The 18,941-nt window shown below is 42.2% G+C and overlaps 1 protein-coding gene across 3 annotated transcripts in view; it reads right to left on the bottom strand.

Annotated features, from left to right (window-relative positions):
• The window catches only part of FRMD4A (FERM domain containing 4A), a 210,677-nt gene that overhangs the window by 47,124 nt on the left and 144,612 nt on the right, over positions 1-18,941 (bottom strand). For all 3 annotated transcript variants that reach the window (XM_066318802.1, XM_066318801.1, XM_066318804.1), the window contains exons 8-11: positions 15,594-15,677; positions 8,906-8,971; positions 8,635-8,692; positions 6,771-6,857 (exon numbers count right to left, since the gene is read on the bottom strand). In XM_066318802.1, coding sequence (XP_066174899.1) covers positions 6,771-6,857; positions 8,635-8,692; positions 8,906-8,971; positions 15,594-15,677 — 295 coding nt within the window. The remainder of the gene's footprint in view (positions 1-6,770; positions 6,858-8,634; positions 8,693-8,905; positions 8,972-15,593; positions 15,678-18,941) is intronic.

Here is an 18,941-nt window from a genome sequence, read left to right as displayed (position 1 = left end):
TTGATGGGACTACTCCTATATTTAACGGTAGCCATGGGCTTGACTTGGCTAGATCATGGGATGGGACGTCATGCTCTAGCCTTTCTGAGTGTAAATTCTTACAGAAAACCCTGGGAACTATATGTCTAATGGTATCCCCACAGCACACTAAACCACCAGAAGAGTGCTGGTTTCTTTATAAAGCAGCAGTGCCTTAGACTATGTATTAATGTTTGCAAGCATTGTAGTTGATAAATGCAATAAAACTACTTGTTGATAAAACTACTTATTTACCTACATAATGGAAATTGAGCGTGACTATTGTATGATTCTATAAAGTTCATTTACCTAGACAATCTACTCAGGTGTCTGAAATCAGCCCTGTGTGGGAGACATATTGAAGCAAATTTTTACCAGCTTTTATGAGGAGGAAAAAGTGGTGATGATGACCTTATATCTAACTATTAATTCATCCTGGTTCAACCATGACAAATTCCATGCATTTGAACTCCTTCCAACTTCTGAGCTGTGAAGCTCTTGTCTCGCTCCACGAAGTTACTGTGTAGGTTAATGGCTGTTCCTTTCTCTGGCTGCAGAGATTTATGCAGCTTGCTCTAGGATACTGATTGTGGGTCAGATGATGAATGGGATTGGGAACTGATTGAGATTAAGAGTGACCACTTTTTATGGCTGGGTGGTGCTGAGCCAGTCTGATCCCTTCTCTGGAGCAGTTTCCTTCCCAACTGCACAACTATACCAGGATGGCTGAGGAAGGGGCCCAGGGGAGGAAGTGAGCAGTGGGGGCAGGGTTGCGGTGGGGGAGGAGAGTGCTGAAGGCCACTTGAGCTGATACTGCTGCCAAAAGAAATGTTCACTGAATCCCAGCCCAGTGGCATGTCCAGCCAAATCCTGTGGTAGTTCCCAGTGTCAGGGACATAATTCTGCTTTCCAGCCCAGTGTGCTTTGATGTCATTTATTCAGCTCCCAGTGTGTTTGGCAGCTCTTTGGCACAGTGGTAAGGCATGGAATAGTAGGTGCTGAAAGGGGAAGTGCCTGGTGCTGGATGGTAGATACCCAAAATTGAAGGCAAACAGCAGCAAAAAAGGTGCTGGTGAGAACATGGTCTCCTGTCTAATGGGGGTGGAATATGGCACTTCTGCAGGGGAAGGTTTTAAACTCTCTGCTCTTCAGTGGTCGCAGGTCTGGGTATTACATTTTAAGGAAAGAAACTGGGTGAGCAACCTCTGTCTATGAGAAGAAACAGTGTGATGAGGAACCTTGCTTTGTATATGTCTCCCACCTCCCATGCTCCATCCACATTTCCAAATACTTAACCAAGACTGAATTACTGCACTATAAAGTGAGTTGAACCCACCATGACCTGAAGACTGGTTCAGTTTACAGCCAAGTCCATAACCCAAGAAGCACGAAGCAATGGGAAGAGAAATGAAAGCGCAGAGCAGAAGGAGTCAGCAGGTAGCCTTTAACAGCCTGCTAATCACAGTGAATAATTTATTACAGCAATGCCACTGGGACTCCAGAAGCTTTTAAACCAGCATTTCCTGGAAATGGTCTCTGCTCATTTTTTACCATTTGTAAATTTGAAATCTTCTATCTCTGTCTGCAAGACAAAGATGTTTGCAAAGGTCCTAGGAAATGACAAGGAGCTCAATGAAACACGAGCCAAATACATTTTCTGACCTCACTTGATTCTGGATGCCCTAGAGAAAGTCAAGCCCATTCTGAATATACCCTGTGGCTCAGCAGCATGCCACTGAGAGGAGTGAGACACATGCTCCATACCTCTGACAACAGAAACCAACTTGGTGTCAAATCAAACACCCTCCTTGAGCATTAGGATTTATAACCCCTCCTAAAATCCTCTTTGAAAATACCCAACTCAGTGAAAACCCTGGACGGAAGGTCACACTTTTAGTGCTATCTTCAATCCTTCTGAATTCTTGGCTGCTATTGTATCATGTTGGTAAGGAACTATGCAAGTGAATTGGGGTCCCTGTAACTAATTTGAATTTCATGTTTCTTTTGCCTTTTTGACCCTCCCAGTGTTCTATGATCAGTTAAGACACAGAGCAATTTGTCAGCTTCCTCCTCCCCATCACTCACTAGTTTCTGTACATTTCACATCAATCCTTACTTTATGTTTTTTCAAGTTACTGATCTGTCATTCCTTCACCACAGGAAGCACAAGTTTAACCACTCCATCAATGCAGTTACTGACTTGACAATGCTTCATTATGCCCTAAAGCAGAGAGAATCTATTTGTTCTGCAATAAAGCACCTCTTAATTAGGCTATTGCCCCTCCTGTGTAAATATCTCATTTTGCCTCTGGAATCGGGAAAGTTCACTCTCTCTTTTGTTATCTGGAAAAGGCCAAGTGGCACTGGACAGCAATCTTTCTGGACACAATTAATGTGCTGATTACTTTGCTCACACTTTCGTGAAGCAGGTGATTGATTTTTCTCTGATCAGACACTTAAAACTACTGAATTTACTTGTGCTCTGCATTGCTTGGTAGGATGGGTCCAACTCGCCTCTTATTTTCGCATGTTTAAATGGTAAGTCAACCTGTGACTTTTGCTTTGAATTCATTATGACAGTCCAAACTAAAAATTAAATTCTTTGTCATGAGAATACGAAGACTGTTGCAGGGACCTTATGGCAAGGGTAATGCTGAGAAGAAATGGCAGAAACTGGTGGCTGTCACAAGGAAATTTTTTGTCAAGTTATGTTCATGGCTGAATTTTGTGATGCCTCACATTTTATCTTATTTCTAAAAACCTTCATTCCCTTTGGGGTCTCTTCAATAACCAGATAATTTATGCAGTGATAATGTTTATGAGTCTGAAAAAAAGGCTCACTTTAGGTTTCATTGCCACTAGCTTTCTATAGAAGAAAATGAGATAACACTATATAGACATATCTCTTACAAAACAACTAAACATTATCAGACTCTCCTTTAAGGTAATTTTATTTTTGGTGCTAAGTTAAACATTTTCTCTGTCTTTTTATCTGCCATATGGAAGTCCTTTGGCTGACTTTGTTAATCATTCACTCTTCAGCTTGGAGTTAATTGTTTACTAACTGTTAAGCTGTGTGCACTAAAAAAATGCCTTTGGGCTCTTAAATCAGTGGGAATATCTCACTAGAACAACAGAGATATGCCTAGTGCTACTATTTGGGTGTGCAGATCTCACAGCTCCAGGTTAATGCTGCGGCTCTTTGTGTACAGGTCTCTGGGGATGGAGTGGAGTCGCATCTCTGTGTGCTGGTTAAAATGGACACACACCACTGACAGACAAATGCTCACATAGGGCTGCTGCAGTGCCTTGGCTTTCTTTCCAGTTGCTCTGAAATTTAAGCAAAAAACCCTCTCATGACCCTTCTCTGAAAATGATGGTTTGGTCTTTTCACAAGACGAAGCTAAGTTTAACATAGAGGGAAATGGATTCTGTCTGCCCTGGAAGCTGCGAGCTGCTCCTACACAAATGACACTGATTCTGCAAGCCCAACTTCCAGAATGCCTCAATATATGGTTGGCAGGACAGCAGCCATCTTTCCACACTTGATACTCCCTTCTTCTTGTTCAGCTGGAGCATTGGATTTTTTTTAGTATACCAAAACTTTTGCAATTATTTCATACCCAAGAATGAACAGCTAGCAGATAGGGACCACATTTGCCTTAGAACAGGCGACTTTCAAGAGGAAGCCTTTGACAGGGCATGCTGAGTTTGTAAGCTAGCCCTCAAAAGACAGAAGAAAAAGGATGACCCTCAAAGTGATGGATTTGGGGAGATTCAGGGCTTCCACAAAATTCAAGCATAGGCAGGTAGGAACATAAAAATAGAAACACAGAGACACTTTAGTCTCTGTAGTCTAGGAACAACTGCATTCCAGTTTAATAGCCCTGCATTCCCATCTGAACCACCCAGGACTAGGTGCCAGATACCCATCTCAGCTGCATCCTAAGTAATGCTGGAGAACTTGATGTCTGAGTGAGAATAGTGCAAGCAGGATGAGGTTCTGGCCCTGTGTCAGCCTCAATTCCCTTCTCCAGTCTCATCTAACTTGCTGACAAACCTGGTTAGTTTTCTAGAGACACATGGCTGATTTACTCCAGCAATTCACTGAAATCATGGTTTTGAGTGACTGCTAATGGGATTGCCTGAGATAGGTTCAGCTGCTTAGTGTGCATTAAGTTTTACTCACAAGCACAAGAAACATGGAAATCTATCTAGGATGACATATAGGAAAACATTACCATATTCCTCATAAGACAAGCAAGGTTTTTATATGCACTTAATATAAGTGTCTTGATTTCAGCTGGTTTCTTGCTAAAATTTTCTGCTTGTATTTTTTCCAGGGAGACTTATTTTTCCACTGTAAGTTTTCATTGTTTGTTTCTGGCATTGGCAGTGTGCAGGAACAAAATAATAAGGATCAGAAAAGCCATAATCTCTTTCCCCCTCCCCCACTAATTTTACCTTGCAGAAAGTTCAGTAAGGGTTACCCCTCCTGTTTGCACAGCAAAGACTTGAACCAGCACATGCTGGTGCAGTGAAATGAATCAGATACTGTGGCAGGCTGCTCCCAGATACTGGGGTTATCAAGTGCAATTTTACAATCTAATTAGCACAGGATTAAACACTACGCCTTGCTGAGGCAGTTGATCTGCTCTCGCCAGAGGGGTTTTACCACCTGTGTAGGCTAAGAAGTCCTTTTACTTGCTCCACAGAAGGTAAAATCACTCAGTGGAGAAAAATAACAAAGCCTCAGCCACTCTGTCCAAGTCCCATCCCTGATTTAGGCTGTTCATTTTGGACCAGCTCTGCCAACAGATGGGGTTTGTAAGCATCATGTAGCAGAGAAACGCTCATCTAGGCTGTCTTTTCACTGCTGTGGTCTCTGGATTGTGGCAATGGACAGATCTGAGCCCGGAAATTCCTGCTTTCCCTTCCCACCCAACCTTCCCTCACACATAAATGACCACTTCTGCCACAGTTCTTAGAGGTTTATACATAAGGCAACACCATTGTTTTGGGTCTGCTGGATTTCATACATGATTTGCTGAGACCGAAAAAAACTGACTCCCAATAAAAAGAAAACCAGCACCCTATTTTTTTAGGGTTACACTTGCAGGAAAAAGATCAGAGGTGCCTGAAGCCCCTGATTTGAGGTGCAATGTGAGTGCTAGGGGTAGGCTAGTGGGGACACAGAGAGGCTAGCAAAGATTTTATCAATCTCCAAAACCAATACTACAGATTAGATCATCCTGAACACCTATAAGGAGAGAGTAGAGAAGCTGAGAAAGGAGGCTTGACCCTTCTGATGGAAATGTGTCTCCTCTCATGCAGTCAGAGCATGTGATCTCTCCTCTCCTTCCTTCTGATGCTCTCCACCAACCCCCTCATCCCAAGAGGACTGACAGTAATTGCTATAACCTGTGAAAGGCTGGGTCCTGTCATGGCAGGGCACCAGTTTCTTCCAAAGAAATGTTTGTATTCCTAAGACTGACTTCTGAAGGCATCTTTTAAGTACATGTCTTCCCTGGGGGGTTGGCGCTACTGGAGATATGTGGGTGCAAACACCTAGCCTAGGCATGTTTTAAACTACCATGTGTGAGGATGGCTTGCCCTGCAGGTAATAATTGATCCCAAATAGATGTGTCTTTTAGTTTTTCTGAAGATCTCCTTACTCTCTTCATCCTTTCTTTTAATGAATGGAAGTCCCATTAATAGCCTTCACTGAATAAAAGGCTAATTGATGCATCTATTGTCTCTTGCTGCCTCCTTAGCAGTTCCGTTTTCTACCAAACCCTTGATTCTAGTTCATTTTAATAGAAGATGCTCTCTATGAGCACCAGGCAGTGTCCAACTTGAATATGGCCAGAGGAGGTGAAGGAAGAATTGGTACAGAGACAGTGCAAAGAGAAATACAGTACATTAGCTCACTGTGGAAGCTTTTGCATCCACAGAAGAGCTGCCTAGTTGTTCCAAATCATCCAGTTCTGCAGCCTGCAAACCAGCCTGAAGCCTTGCCTTCCAATGTCTCTACAGGTTTTCTGTGCAACAAACACTGTTGCTAACAGGCTGTACATTTCCAGCTGCAGGGCATGTGCTCAGGGATGAGGTTTTTTACATTAGATGGCATCCTAGGTAGGAAAATCAGAACACATGGGTCCCCCTCACAGGCTGAGCTCAAGAATCAAAACTTCCCATGCCATTTCTTTTAGGCATGTGTTGAAAACCATCTTTCCCTGCTACCTTGACATTAACTCTTCAGTTAGGAAAATCATTGCTTATCAAATGTAATGCTGGTCCTGAGAAAATCATGCAATTTTCTTTTTGTAATAAACAGAAGCAGTTTTCCTGTCTCTTCATCCCTTTCTCTCTCAGATCATTTATGGCTTGACAATACAATATCAAGGGTTGGCTGAGCACCCCCAGTCTACCACTGCCAGTGAATGGAAGGCCTCCAGCACCTGAGAAGATCAGTCCTTGAGTTCCCATCTATGTCTTATGAATCGCACAAAAAAGAAATATAAATTGCAAGATTAAGTGACGCTTATTTCCTCCAAACCCACAACTTTTAATAAATTATGAGTTACTTTTGTCCATTAATTCTTTGCAGACATTGAGACAAGTTTGTGAGAAAACAAATATCCTTCAAAAATCACATGAATCGATGCCAGCATTTGGTGTACATCACACCCTTGACTCAAGCTATGACATGTGTGGCAAGCCCAGACCTTGGTAGAAAAGTAAACACTTACCTTTCTTGGTTTCACTTTGTCATGGTAGTCATATTGAAAAATCCCCTTGTAGCTAAGTCCTAACCACCATGGAATTCCCTGCTTGTCCTGAAGGAGAAAACAGAGGGAGTTGCATTGAATTCGATGGGGAAGTGCTGGAGATTTCCTGTCTTGTTGCTCAAGATGAAGATTTGTTTCTAGGTAATATCTTTGAATGGGTGTTGTTAAATTTCCCCCTGCCAAGTTCCCGCAAGTCACAAAGCTCCACAGTATTTAGAAGAGATCTGTTTCACTTTTGGCCATAACATATAAAACAATTTAAAATACATCACATGTGATCAAGTTACTCAAAATGCTGTTGGGGAGGTGAGGAGGTTTGACATGGGTCTCTTGTGCAATGGTGCATCCTCTTTCTCTTCCCTGTAAATTATTCAGTCTGAACACTCAGGGATTGGAGAGGAAGGAAAGCAAATCACCCAGCTGACTTGAATTATGTGGAAGGATTTTAGTATTAGTCTTGAAAATGCAGCAGTAATGGGATCTGAGAGCTACCAAGTGATAAGGTCTGACAGGCTCAGACCCAACTGCTTTGTGTCTGAGTGTGCAATAAAATGTCCTTATGGAGTAATGGCTGATATCTGATCCCAGTCTCTGCAATTGACTGAGCTGAAGTCCTCAATGAAATTACATCTGTTCTGTTAATGTGATAGAGAATGGCAGGGTAAAACACAGCAAAATCAAAACCCCCACATCAGGCAAACGCTATTATGTGCAATATTTGCTGCCTCATTGCTGCTCACTGCTGCTTATTAACCATGGGGAGATCACTGGAATAGCTCTCAAGTCTTTGCAGGATTGAACGTCCAGCCCAATCCACCAGATTTTTCTTGATCTAGAGTAGTCCAAGAGATCTGGATGCAAAGGGTGCTGGAGAGATCCTTTCCTCTGAGAAAAGATAAGGCTAATGTTTTTTGCGAAATAATAATAACTTTATTCTTATATCCTATTAGCAGGAATAGATAGAAATGCATTTCCTGAGACAGGTAGAGTCAGATATTTGTGGTTTTATAGTACCTCTTGTGTGCAAGACATTACAAATGTATGAAAAACCATATGATGCACAGAGATAATGATGAAACACATCAAAACTTCAGGGGTGATAAATGAAGGAATATGCTCTGGGGAATATGGCTCTAGCTTTTTTTTCTATATTTATTGATTTCTTTACTTAAAAAAAAAAAACCTACACTGTTGGTCAGGCATGGAAGTAATAATAATAATAATAATATGAGGCCAGAAATTTTGGTGATAAATCATTGAACAAAAGAAATGAGGGACTTCATGAATAGCTGCATGAAGTCCACATAGAAGTGGAGAGCTGTTTGGGGATGAGAGTGTGTTACCTATCTCTAGAGTACAAGACTGTTCTGACATTAAAAAGATGTAGAGTCTCTGTATCCACCTACATATGTCAGGGGACCTGCAGTATGCAGGTCATGGCTGGCCCTAGATGCATGCTCATGGATCTGCCATCTGGGAAAGATCTGACCTTCTGGAGCTACAAAAAGGATTGTCTGCCAGAGATGTGTCTGGCTTTTCCCTTTGGTGGTGGTTCACTGGCATTGCCATGCTGCTGACTGAGCTGAACACTCCAGCACAATAGGACTGCAAGAGTTTTATCTCCAGGAACAGGGTTTTCCTCTTTGGAACTGTATTTACTAAACATGCACACACAGCTGAAATAAGTTTACCCTACCTCAGGAAGTGAAACGAGACTTTAGTAGCAGTGTATTGTATTCTGAGAGCAGGATAGCTGTTTGTACCTCTCTCCCTCCCTCTCCAACAAGAGTTTAATTCAGTGAAGGACCCTTCTTGTAGCACGTACCTTTACTGCGTAATAATGCACTCCATATGTTGGGAGGGATTCTACAATGCTCATGTAACTGCAAAACAACACAGAAGAGAATAACATGTCTGAGAAGCTGAGAGGATGATCTGAAAAAAATCTTTGATAAATAAATAATTATGCCAAGAAATACTTAAAAATTAAGTATTGCATGAGATGGGAAGCATAGTTACATATTGTATTTACAGTCCTGTATAAATACTTCCTAATAATACAAAGGTCACAAAGGAATCATTCTTATTTCACTTACTTCACAATTGCTTGACCTCTTGTCTGACCATTTAGTTTCTTGTAATGCTCAATGACTCGATCCTCACTGGAAAGGAAAAAAATTGGATGTTTTATATAATAGTATTGTCATGACTAAAAATCTTATCAAAAGCTGAAGAGATAGTTCTGTTAACACAGCTATTGACTGATAAGAGTCAAAAGATGCCAAGCAAAACCATTGGATGAGGGGATTTGGTGCTGACCAGGGTAAACAAAGGGGAAGTCACAGACTGAGAATAAAAATGGTTTTCTAAGAGTTGGGTCTCTGGAAGAGCCCTTTTTCCTCACTTTTTCCTCACAAACATGATACCTACATACTGTACAGACTTTTCCCTCTCTACATTCCTTTCCTAAATGATGCCTGCAATACTACACTGAGGGCAAACAGATTTGTGTTGGAGCTGTTCCAGATCTGCTTTGTCCTAACTGCTGTAACATCTTTCCAAGTCCATCACATCCTTTGAAAGATGCGCAGAGCTGTCAGAAATTTGTGGCCAGTCATAGCCCTAAGACTGACAGATTCCTCCTCACCACAGCTGTGTAACTGCAGGTGCAGTATTGGAAGTACTCTGGAGCAATCTCTCAGCAGGGAGCTGAATTCCAAGTTTATACAGAGGCAACAATAACTGCAGTGACAGGAGATATTTCCAGGGTACTCAAACTTGAGTTTCCTTACTTTTAAAGTACTCATGTGCCTTTGCTTAGACAGCTTACATTTGGGTTATCCTAAATTGCATTCCCCCATGCAACTCTTGGCTATGGACTGGGAAGCTGGCATGAGCCAGGGCCCATTTCCAACAGCTCTTGTGAGACTAAGATCATTTTATGTTTTAGGAAGACATGAACCATGTCATCATGTGTTCCAAGGTGAATCATGGAAGCTGTTCCACACCAGTAGGCCTCTGTGTCAGACAACAATTCTGAGTGTGTGCCAAGAAGCAGTAGAGATGGAACATCCAAGGGAGACCGGCATGACCCAAATGACAGATTGAGAGACACATGTAAGTTCACTTTTAAAGAATTTCATTCATTCTTCTCCATGGGCAGCAGAATGGGCAGCAGAGCTATTTGATGCACACAATCAGCTGTGCTAGCAAGGTCACAGCATAGCAAAGTATAAGCCAAGATCCAGTGTAATTCGCACAGGACCCGCTCTGCTACACTAGAATGAGAGAACACTGAAGCCCTCAGGTTTAAAACCAATGTCTTGCTCATTATTTTGCATTTTATTTTTGATTCCCAAAGACAAGGAATCTGTTGTGTCCCCTGGAGATACTGTACAGAACCTCCTAGACCAAGAGAAGTGAAACCTAAACTACCTTCATGCCACATTAGTGCCCTCCCCACCTGGCCCTGCATGAGTTTCCATCCATGTCTTGTGTCTATCCCACGCCATCACGCTGCATGCGCTTTAGGGCAATGTGACCTGGCATTCCTCCCTCCCTGCATTTCCTGGATCCTGCAGGAGCCCCTTAATTGGGGCCTTTTAGTTGTCTACCATGTGGTACTCCTTCCCCAGGCAGAACTGAAGCCAGTTGTATTGCTAGACAGTGTGAAGGAGCATAGCAGTGTGGGTGATGAGGTAGATGACCTCACCATGACTGCTCAAAGATGCCCATGGGGCTTTTGTGGATGACTGCAAAGCATTTCACCAGCCTGGCTTAACATGACTGCATCTTCTCATTGCTGCCTTCCCTATTTGCACCCCTGTGCCAGAGAGGACAGAACCTCTTTTAGAAAGAGAGCCAGAATCTCCGGAGCCAAAACATATTTTAGAAAGAACAGGCACAGGGAAGCTGAGGATTGTGCAGCCCTAATAATGAAGAGAGAAAGGAGAACCAGAAACATCAGTGAAGGCAGCAAAGAGCAATTCAGAGACAGTCTGTTGGACTGTCAATAGGGTCAGCATTTCCCTCACAAGACTGTTGTTTATCTGAGAGTAACTGCTTTCCTTACTCGCTCACCAAGTGGCTTCCCCCCTTCATCCTACAAAAATAAAAGGGACCTTTTTGGAGCTGTCCCATCAGCAGGCCACAGCAGGAACAGGATGCTGACTGAGCCAGTGACACATTACATGGGTAAAGGAATGGTCCAGCTCTCCCGTCAAATCCCTCAGAATCATTTTAATGCTTAGAAAATGATCTGTAAGCTCTAAATTCTACAGCTATGATGAGCTATGATCCAAGCAAGTACCACAGATGTTATGGGTGTGCACATGAAGGCAGAACCTGGGTCTCTTGCCATGATTATCATAAACAGGATTACTTTTGGAGCAATAACTGAATTACATGAGTGTTCAGTTTTGGAAGATCTCCAAAAAACATCATTCTTAATAAAAAAGATAGACAGAGAGGGCTTACAGCCCTTTGAAATTACCTCTTAAAACCATGATTACATGTGGATGCAATTCTTCTGTCTCAGACAGGAACAAACCAGGACTGACTTCTCAGAAAATAATAGAGTTTCTCCAGTGAAAACACTCCTAGCTTCATTTTCCACTCTATGCAGTTTATTGCCCAGATCAAGCTCTCATATTGCTGCCATTCAAGGAAAGGATAGATCTACCTGGACATGCTGATTACTTAATGTGATTCTGGATGTGGTCTGCTTTCTTACAAATGATTATTACAAAATAATTTATATGTTCCTAGACCATGCTCCTTGGGTAGGAAAGCCAATAGATGGCCCATTTTCTTCAAAAGGACAGATCAGATGTCAGGGAGCCTTTCTGAACAGCAGGACAAAGACTTGTGTTTATAACCCATGCTAGAAATATGAGATAGTCCATATGCTGTACCTCCATTGCTCTGTTAGGGTACTGATGATTTTTCTTAGTAAAATGTTTTGTGGTCTACAGATGTTAAGTGCCAGGTAAGTATCATATTTGTTTTCTTCTTTCCTTTGGGCAAAAATATAAAGCCTGAATTATCAATCAAGCCATATTCAAGAGTGGGATCTGTGGCCTTTCACCTTCCTGCAGCACTGGCTTTGTCACTGGGGAAAGAAACGTACTCCATAGCACAGTTCATCCAATCTGTTTTGGATAGCTTCCTTGGGAGGAGGTTACTGCTGCTTCTCTCTGCTAACAGCAAAGGGAGCTGAGGGCACCCAGCTCAGATAGCAATGTCCACACTGGAAAAACATTCACGGTCAGAACAATCTGTGTGTCAGTCCCTCCTCTAACAATTCTCTGAACTTCCTTTTCCTTCCCACTGCCCTGTGCAAGAAGGATCATCCAGCACAGAGGTTGCTTTCTACCTCCAGCTCTGGGTTGGAGGGTTAAGCCTAGCACATGCCAGGGAAAACAAGCAAAATCATTCACGGGTCAGAAGGAGCATTAGCAGATCCTATAAACATGCTCCCCTATCATTTCAGCTGTTCATCTCAAGGCAGCTGCCATGCTGCTATTGACAGCTGGGAGAGTGCTGGGACACTGCTGGGACCACCAGCTGACGTCTCCTCTCCCCCCTGCTCTGCCTTGTTGTTGTGTTGGTGCCACAGAAACCCATTCATAGCGCAGGGCAGACAGAGGATGTTTAACTAATGTGGAGACAGAGACACGGAGGCTGCTGAAGCACTGCTGTCTGTTTGCCAGATCATAAAACATTCCCTCCCTGCAGAAATTAATACATGGATGAGATCCTGCAGCAGACAACTTTGATAAAGATCTTTAGAAGTAACAAGAAATCCCTTCCCAGCAGCTAATAGAACTGGACAGCAGACAACTTGCAAGCAAATGCAGGCCTTGAGTTTCTCATCATCAAATCCAGATTTTCAAAGTTAGTTGTTCCCTCCCTCTCCTTCCAGCACACTGAGCTGTTTTAAATAGCTGTCCACTCATTGCTGTTCCTTAGTGTTATTCTGTTTCTAACCTGACTTCTCCATTTTGAATATATTATTGAACAAATAATATCTTTATTTGCAGTTACATGCTGTCCCTCTGAAGCCATCAGCACCTCTTAGGCCAAGGGACCAAAGCTGGACCAGGGCATCAGATCTTTGTTGAACCAGAGAAAATCACTAAATAGTGATTTTCAGAGGTGGGTTTTCTGGCAACACTGATGCTTTGGGTGGCTAAAAAAAAGCTTGCATTTGAAGTCTGTGGGAACCTGGGAGAAGTTTATCTTCCCCCAGTCTGTTGAAAACCCCAGCCTAGCATTCAGTTTTGTGTGGTTCATCTCAATATTTGCCTTATTAGTGACAAGTGAGTACTGGGCTGGCTTGTTAGGAAGGATCTGAAATGAGATAAAATGCAATGACAAGTGTCTGTAAAGGAGCACTGTGAGTTAACATATTTCTAAAGGTTCTCTCCAGTCTCTGTGATTGGTTTCATGTCTGTTTCCATGCATGTCCAAGAGAAATCAAAACTCAGGGCCTCAATTCCTGGACGGTGTGGGAGGACCAGAAGCTCAGCTTTCATTAAAAATAAATAGAAACACAAACAAACCCACCAAAAAGCCCCTTCTTTCGTCACCAGTAATCAGAGAAGCCAAAAGATGCTTGAGAACAAGATGTGCAACTGATTATTCTGAACCTGGAGAAAGCTGCAAGAGATTACAGTGAAGGGAAAGGCCTTCACCAAGGATATGGAACCAGGAGACTCCACGAAGGTGGAATCAGAGGCACAAACTATGCTGATCTAAGAATCTAGGACTCATGCCACAGCTCTCACTACATTTGGTAGGTGCAACAGCTGATGCTTTTTAATGGTGCGTGATGGAAATGTTGTATTATTCTATGAAGATCTTTTACAGCATCTTGCCAAAGGTATCACAGTATTTACTTGATTATCCATTTTATTATCTCTTAATCCATTTCAGCTGATAAAAATACAGTACAAAGTTCTTTTGTTTGTCTGTTTTAAACTAACTAGAGCCATTACCCATCCCACCTTTAATGTTTTAAAAGCTCCTTTCTTTCTAGAGTTAGATATTCACTTGAGACTGCTTTACGCTAATGCTGAAGATCTGCAGAATAAAACTGACTGCTCACAGAAAAGTTTTGGATGAAATCTGCATCTTGTACATAATCTGCATATGATGTGAAGAAGTGTCAGAGAACTAAGTTTTAAAAATCTGCTCCCTTAGGCCACTGAAGTTTGATCTGTACTTTTGAGGCTTTTTGTCTGATTCACCAACAGATGCTTCCTGAGAGCATTAAGTGTTTCAGAGGGTGTTTAGAAAAAAGCCATCATTAAAAAATAATGAACTACTAATGTTAAAGAGGTCTCTGAGACCTGATTACTGACATGAAATCACAAGGGAGTCACAGGACTGTAGCCTCTGATTTTATTACTCCATTGGCAATGCCACCTTCCCAACCTGTGACCTGTTCTCAGTCACATGAGCCCCCCCAACTAAATTAGATACAGCTGCAAGTGCTGTACCTTGTGTATAAATGCAAGCTCATTGGCAAAACTCATATTCTGAGCACGAGGATTTACATGGCTCTTCTCACTATGTGGCACTTTATTAAGACCTCAGGCCATGTTGTTGCTGAAGGGTCAGATTTGCCTTCCCTGTCAATGCCTATGTGTTCCCACCACTCCTCTTGAGATGGCTTTCAGCTTGAGCTCCCAGTCTGTCAATCAGCCAGGACACCTGGGAATGTACTGCTTTTGAGTGTGTGGAGTAGTTTTTGGAAAAAGAGATGCTCCTCAGAGGAAGACCATTCTTCTTCAATGAAATGGCAGCCTACATTTATCATTTTTCATGAAGATTTGATTTGGTTCTTAGAGAGAAACATCAGGAGATTGTGATTATCCAGTTATTGTGTCAGTGAGCCTAATTTCAGCTGGGGACTCTGAATCTCTCCTTGTATTCTCAGAAAGTGATTAGGCAACCTCATGATGAGATTGCCTATGACTTGACATTAGGTACAGTTAATTCCACTGTTGTAGCCAGCTAGGAGAAGTGGATGACCTTTTTGGCAAAGAGAAGAACTGAGATCATAGCCTAGAAACTGATTTGTTCCCCCCTGCCATCCTCAGATTACCAAAATACAGAAATTAGAAGAGTAGCAGATAAAGAAGTTCAATCCAACTCCCAGGCTTACAGCCTAATGCTTTAAAGGCAAACATGAAAGTGCAACAAGCAGAAAATGGAGCAAAAGTATCTCCTCTTTAATGAATAGTCTTCCCTTTTTTTTTTTTCTACTTGCACAAATAAAAGGGATATGCACAAAGTATCTATGTGTGTTGCATGTAAAATCTCAGTGTGACCCTGCTCCTACCCTTATTTTTCAGTGCAATAAAGACAGAGAAAACAAGCATCCACCTCCAAACACTGAGTTCATATAAAAGGTGATGAGTTCAGCTGTGCCTCAGAGAGGACATGCAAGATGAAACTGAATCACTCAACACAGGGCAGTGCAAAACACTGACATTTCCAACTGGGAAAACTCTTTCACAAATGCCAAGTGCTGTGAAAGTAAATGGCACATTATGCCTCTTGATTTCACCGGGACATTTGCACACTTCCTGTAGATTTTTGGCCAGGCATTTGACAGATGGGGAAACTGAGGCCCAGGATGGTTGCTCTACTTGTGTTAAGTCATGCAGTGAGTCAGTGACAGACCCAGAGCCAGAAAGCAGGAATCTCTGCATCCCAGTTCCATTCTCAGACCATACTGCCAGAGCCAGGTCCTGCCCAAGGAGAGTGATACATTACCAGTAAGCAAGGGAAGGATGCTCCTTCAGCGCTGGTGTTGGAAGGGCTGGCAGCTTCTTTAATTCATTCCTTACAACTTCATTGCTGAAAGAGAGTTCAAAAGGAGGATCAGGCTACAAGAAAACAACCACAATATTTGATATGACTTGACCTAGCTGGCAGGCTGCTATGGCTCTACATCTGTTCCTTCTTAACAAAAGGCACTGGGGTTTCCTTTTTCTCCTCACTTTATTTGTTTTATGGCAGCCCAGTTAACTTTTCCCTCTATTATCAAAATTGAAGAGAAGCTCTCCCAGATGGTTATGTTGAAGCACTTCCTACCAGTGACTGGACACAAAAGCCATCATGTCATATGTCACTGATCAGGGTGTCATGACATGTTCATATAGGGAAAAAAAAAAAACAAGAGGAAGAGAAAGTGATGCTTTCAGCTGCAATTATACACCTTTGTTTAATGCCTTACAAACTGCTGCAAAAAATAATCATTTGGTTTCTTAGCATCACAAGTGGTTCTTAATCTCTTGCCCAGTGACCTGTCCTTTGCATAACATCTTCACTGGTAAGACTCTGAATTTGGGTCCACTTTGAATTTGGGTCCTGTGACACAAAACCTTCCTACACAACCACCTCACTAACATTCTTCTCCCTGCAACCTCCAGTGGCCACAGTGGCCAGCTGGAGCAGCATCAGTGTACAGCAGAGAGAGCTCATGAAATGGGAGGCAGATTCTCACAGATGAAATGAAACCGTGGGATTTTCTCCTAAAAACCCCAAATGTCTCCCTTCCCATTTTTAAACACACATGGAATTGTGTGCACATAGAAAAAAACCTCAAAACCTCAAAGGCTTGGGAACGAAGGCAGTGCTGCTATTAATTTTTAAAATTGTAGAAATACACAGCCAAGAGGACCAGACAGGACACGGAGGAGTGCCAAAGAATTCATGTTTATTGGCTTACTTCTTGCCAGCAAGTTTTTCTTCCTTCTTATGCCCCTCCCTTTATCCTGCCCAAAAGTGTGGCTGTTCTGGAGCTGCAGAGAGAGATACATCTTCCAGAGCTCCAGTGTTCCCAACCCACTGGCTTCTCCCGTGGGGCTGGTGGACAGGCAGACAGGTAGTCTTGACCTCTCTGGTTGAAGAGCAAAGATCCTGACATCTGCTAAGACTCGAGCTCTTGGGCATCCCACATCACCCTGGGTTTCATCCTTGTCTCTGGGACAGTCTGTATGTTGACTTGTAGAGAGGTGATACTGCTTCAGTTGTAAAATTCTTCCCACAGCATTTCTCCATTTGCACATCCCAGCAGCAGGCTCTGTCTGAAACCTAGGTGGGTTTGTCTTAATTGGAGTCTGCAGGTTAATTGCTAGGTTGGGCCATAGGGTAAACCACTGGCATAAATCCTGGAGCAGGCATTTTGGGCATGTCTACAGGCATGTATTATTTATTATTATGGTAGTTCTTTGACAATCAGTTAAGCAGTTTTAAAACAGGACCAAACATCTAGTTAGGACAAATCTATGAGAGATGCCCAAGTCTCAGTTAGGCTCAAATTTTGCAGAGTGAAGATGCGCTGAATAGCACACAAGAACTGAGATGACTGCTGCCATGCCAAGTACATGGAAAACCACTCTGTAACACCTCCTATGCCACGCCAAAAGGCTCTTGACAAACAGTGTTTGAACACCCACTCCTGCCCAAATCCCATGGTCATTTGGCCATCAGAGCTCTTCTCTTCTAAGTGCAAATGCTCAAAAACTTCAGATTTATTTTTCCATGGCAGGAAAATATCTGCACAAGTCTGAACATGAAGCTGCTCCGCTCCATGTTATCTGCTGATCTGGATGCTCTGCTCTGTGACTGACAGCCTAGAAAATAACTTGCTGCTTTTTAGAGTTTATTGCCCAGAGCTGTCTCCTCCACAGCATGAGCATACTCAGCTCTTACTGAAGTTTTTGACGTTTTGAAAGAAACTGGGAAAAAAGAATAGAACTCGGGACAATCAGAGCACAGGCAGCAGTAACTGCCCTCAAATGAAGATTTTTTTTGAGGCTGGCTGCTCAGAGTAGGAAGTTGAGAGATTTCCAAAACTTTTCTGGAAAAGCACAGAGTGAGTTCCAAACAGGGACTTTCTGAGCCCAGGAATCTATCAAATAGGGCAAGATTAGTGGTGACTAACGATCTCTGAGAGTCTGGGAAAAACTCTGAGTCAGTAATGGCCGCTATAAAAGAAAGGGCTAACATCAATCAGCTCTGTTTTTTTCTGCCAGGCACAAAGGCACAAAGTTTGCCTGTGCTGTGACAAGATCTTTTAAGAATCAGAGAGAAGGACATTCTTAGTGATATTGGGCAGGACTAACCTTTCTGCTCAGCACCTAGAAAATATCGTAAGGATAGTGCCTCACAGCCTCAAAGCACCAAATGTATCTCAGGTAATCACTTCCAGGAACAAAAAGGTATTTCATTCCGTGGTCCATACATTCACTAAGCCTTCTGGCAAGACTCATCTCAAGGCAAATAAATTTAGACTCCCCAAAAGATGTCAAAACAAAAAAAAAAAAAAAAGGAAAATAATTACTCAGTTTGTATTTGGACTAGTGGTCACTTTCCTCTCAGCTCCTTTTAAAACATTGAACACCTCAATTTTTAAAATGTTTCCAGCAGGATCTCAAGTGGTTTTGTACTTACTGCCTTTCATGCTCTTTCTAGTGAAATATCTCAGTGTGTTTATTTTATTACTGTATTTAGAAAGTGTTTGTTTAATCCGGTCACTTGTGCTGCATTTATTTTATATTCGGAAGTGTCCAGCCTCTAGGGCTGATATATACACAAGGGTATTTAGGATACAGATGTATTAATATGCAGGGGAAAGGTTCCAAACACACTTTCTCTGTCTCCCCTAGACCCCTTTATTCCTTTTTTTTTTTTTCCTATGGTGGAAATGGTAATATTTAAAGGACTGAATAACAATTTGAAAACTGAACTAGAAAAGCCATCTGCATGGGTTCTTGAAGGCTGGTTAGAAAGCCAGAAGTAAGATTGACTAAGAATGGACCTATGAAATAGAACTCCTTTTTCTTGGATTTGTTCTGGTAGTGCCTGTTTAATCAGCCTTGTGCAAATACATTAGTCACCACCTCTTTATCTACACATGGGGACAAAAGGCCTGCCTAGAACTTCATAAATATTTTGTGAAAAACAAGTTTTTGCATATTGTCTAAGATAATTTTGAGCAAGATTACATATGCAGTTGTCTCAGAAAATCCACAGATTTTCCAGCATGTGTAATAACAATGATCAGTAACAAAACAAAACTACAGGTTAAAGTTACCAACCCTTCTCAGCATAGTA

This window comes from Sylvia atricapilla, chromosome 5, assembly GCF_009819655.1.
Source record: "Sylvia atricapilla isolate bSylAtr1 chromosome 5, bSylAtr1.pri, whole genome shotgun sequence".
Taxonomy (NCBI): Eukaryota; Metazoa; Chordata; class Aves; order Passeriformes; family Sylviidae; genus Sylvia; species Sylvia atricapilla.
Note: the sequence above shows the minus strand (reverse complement) of the source record. Positions and strands in the feature narration are given on the sequence as shown.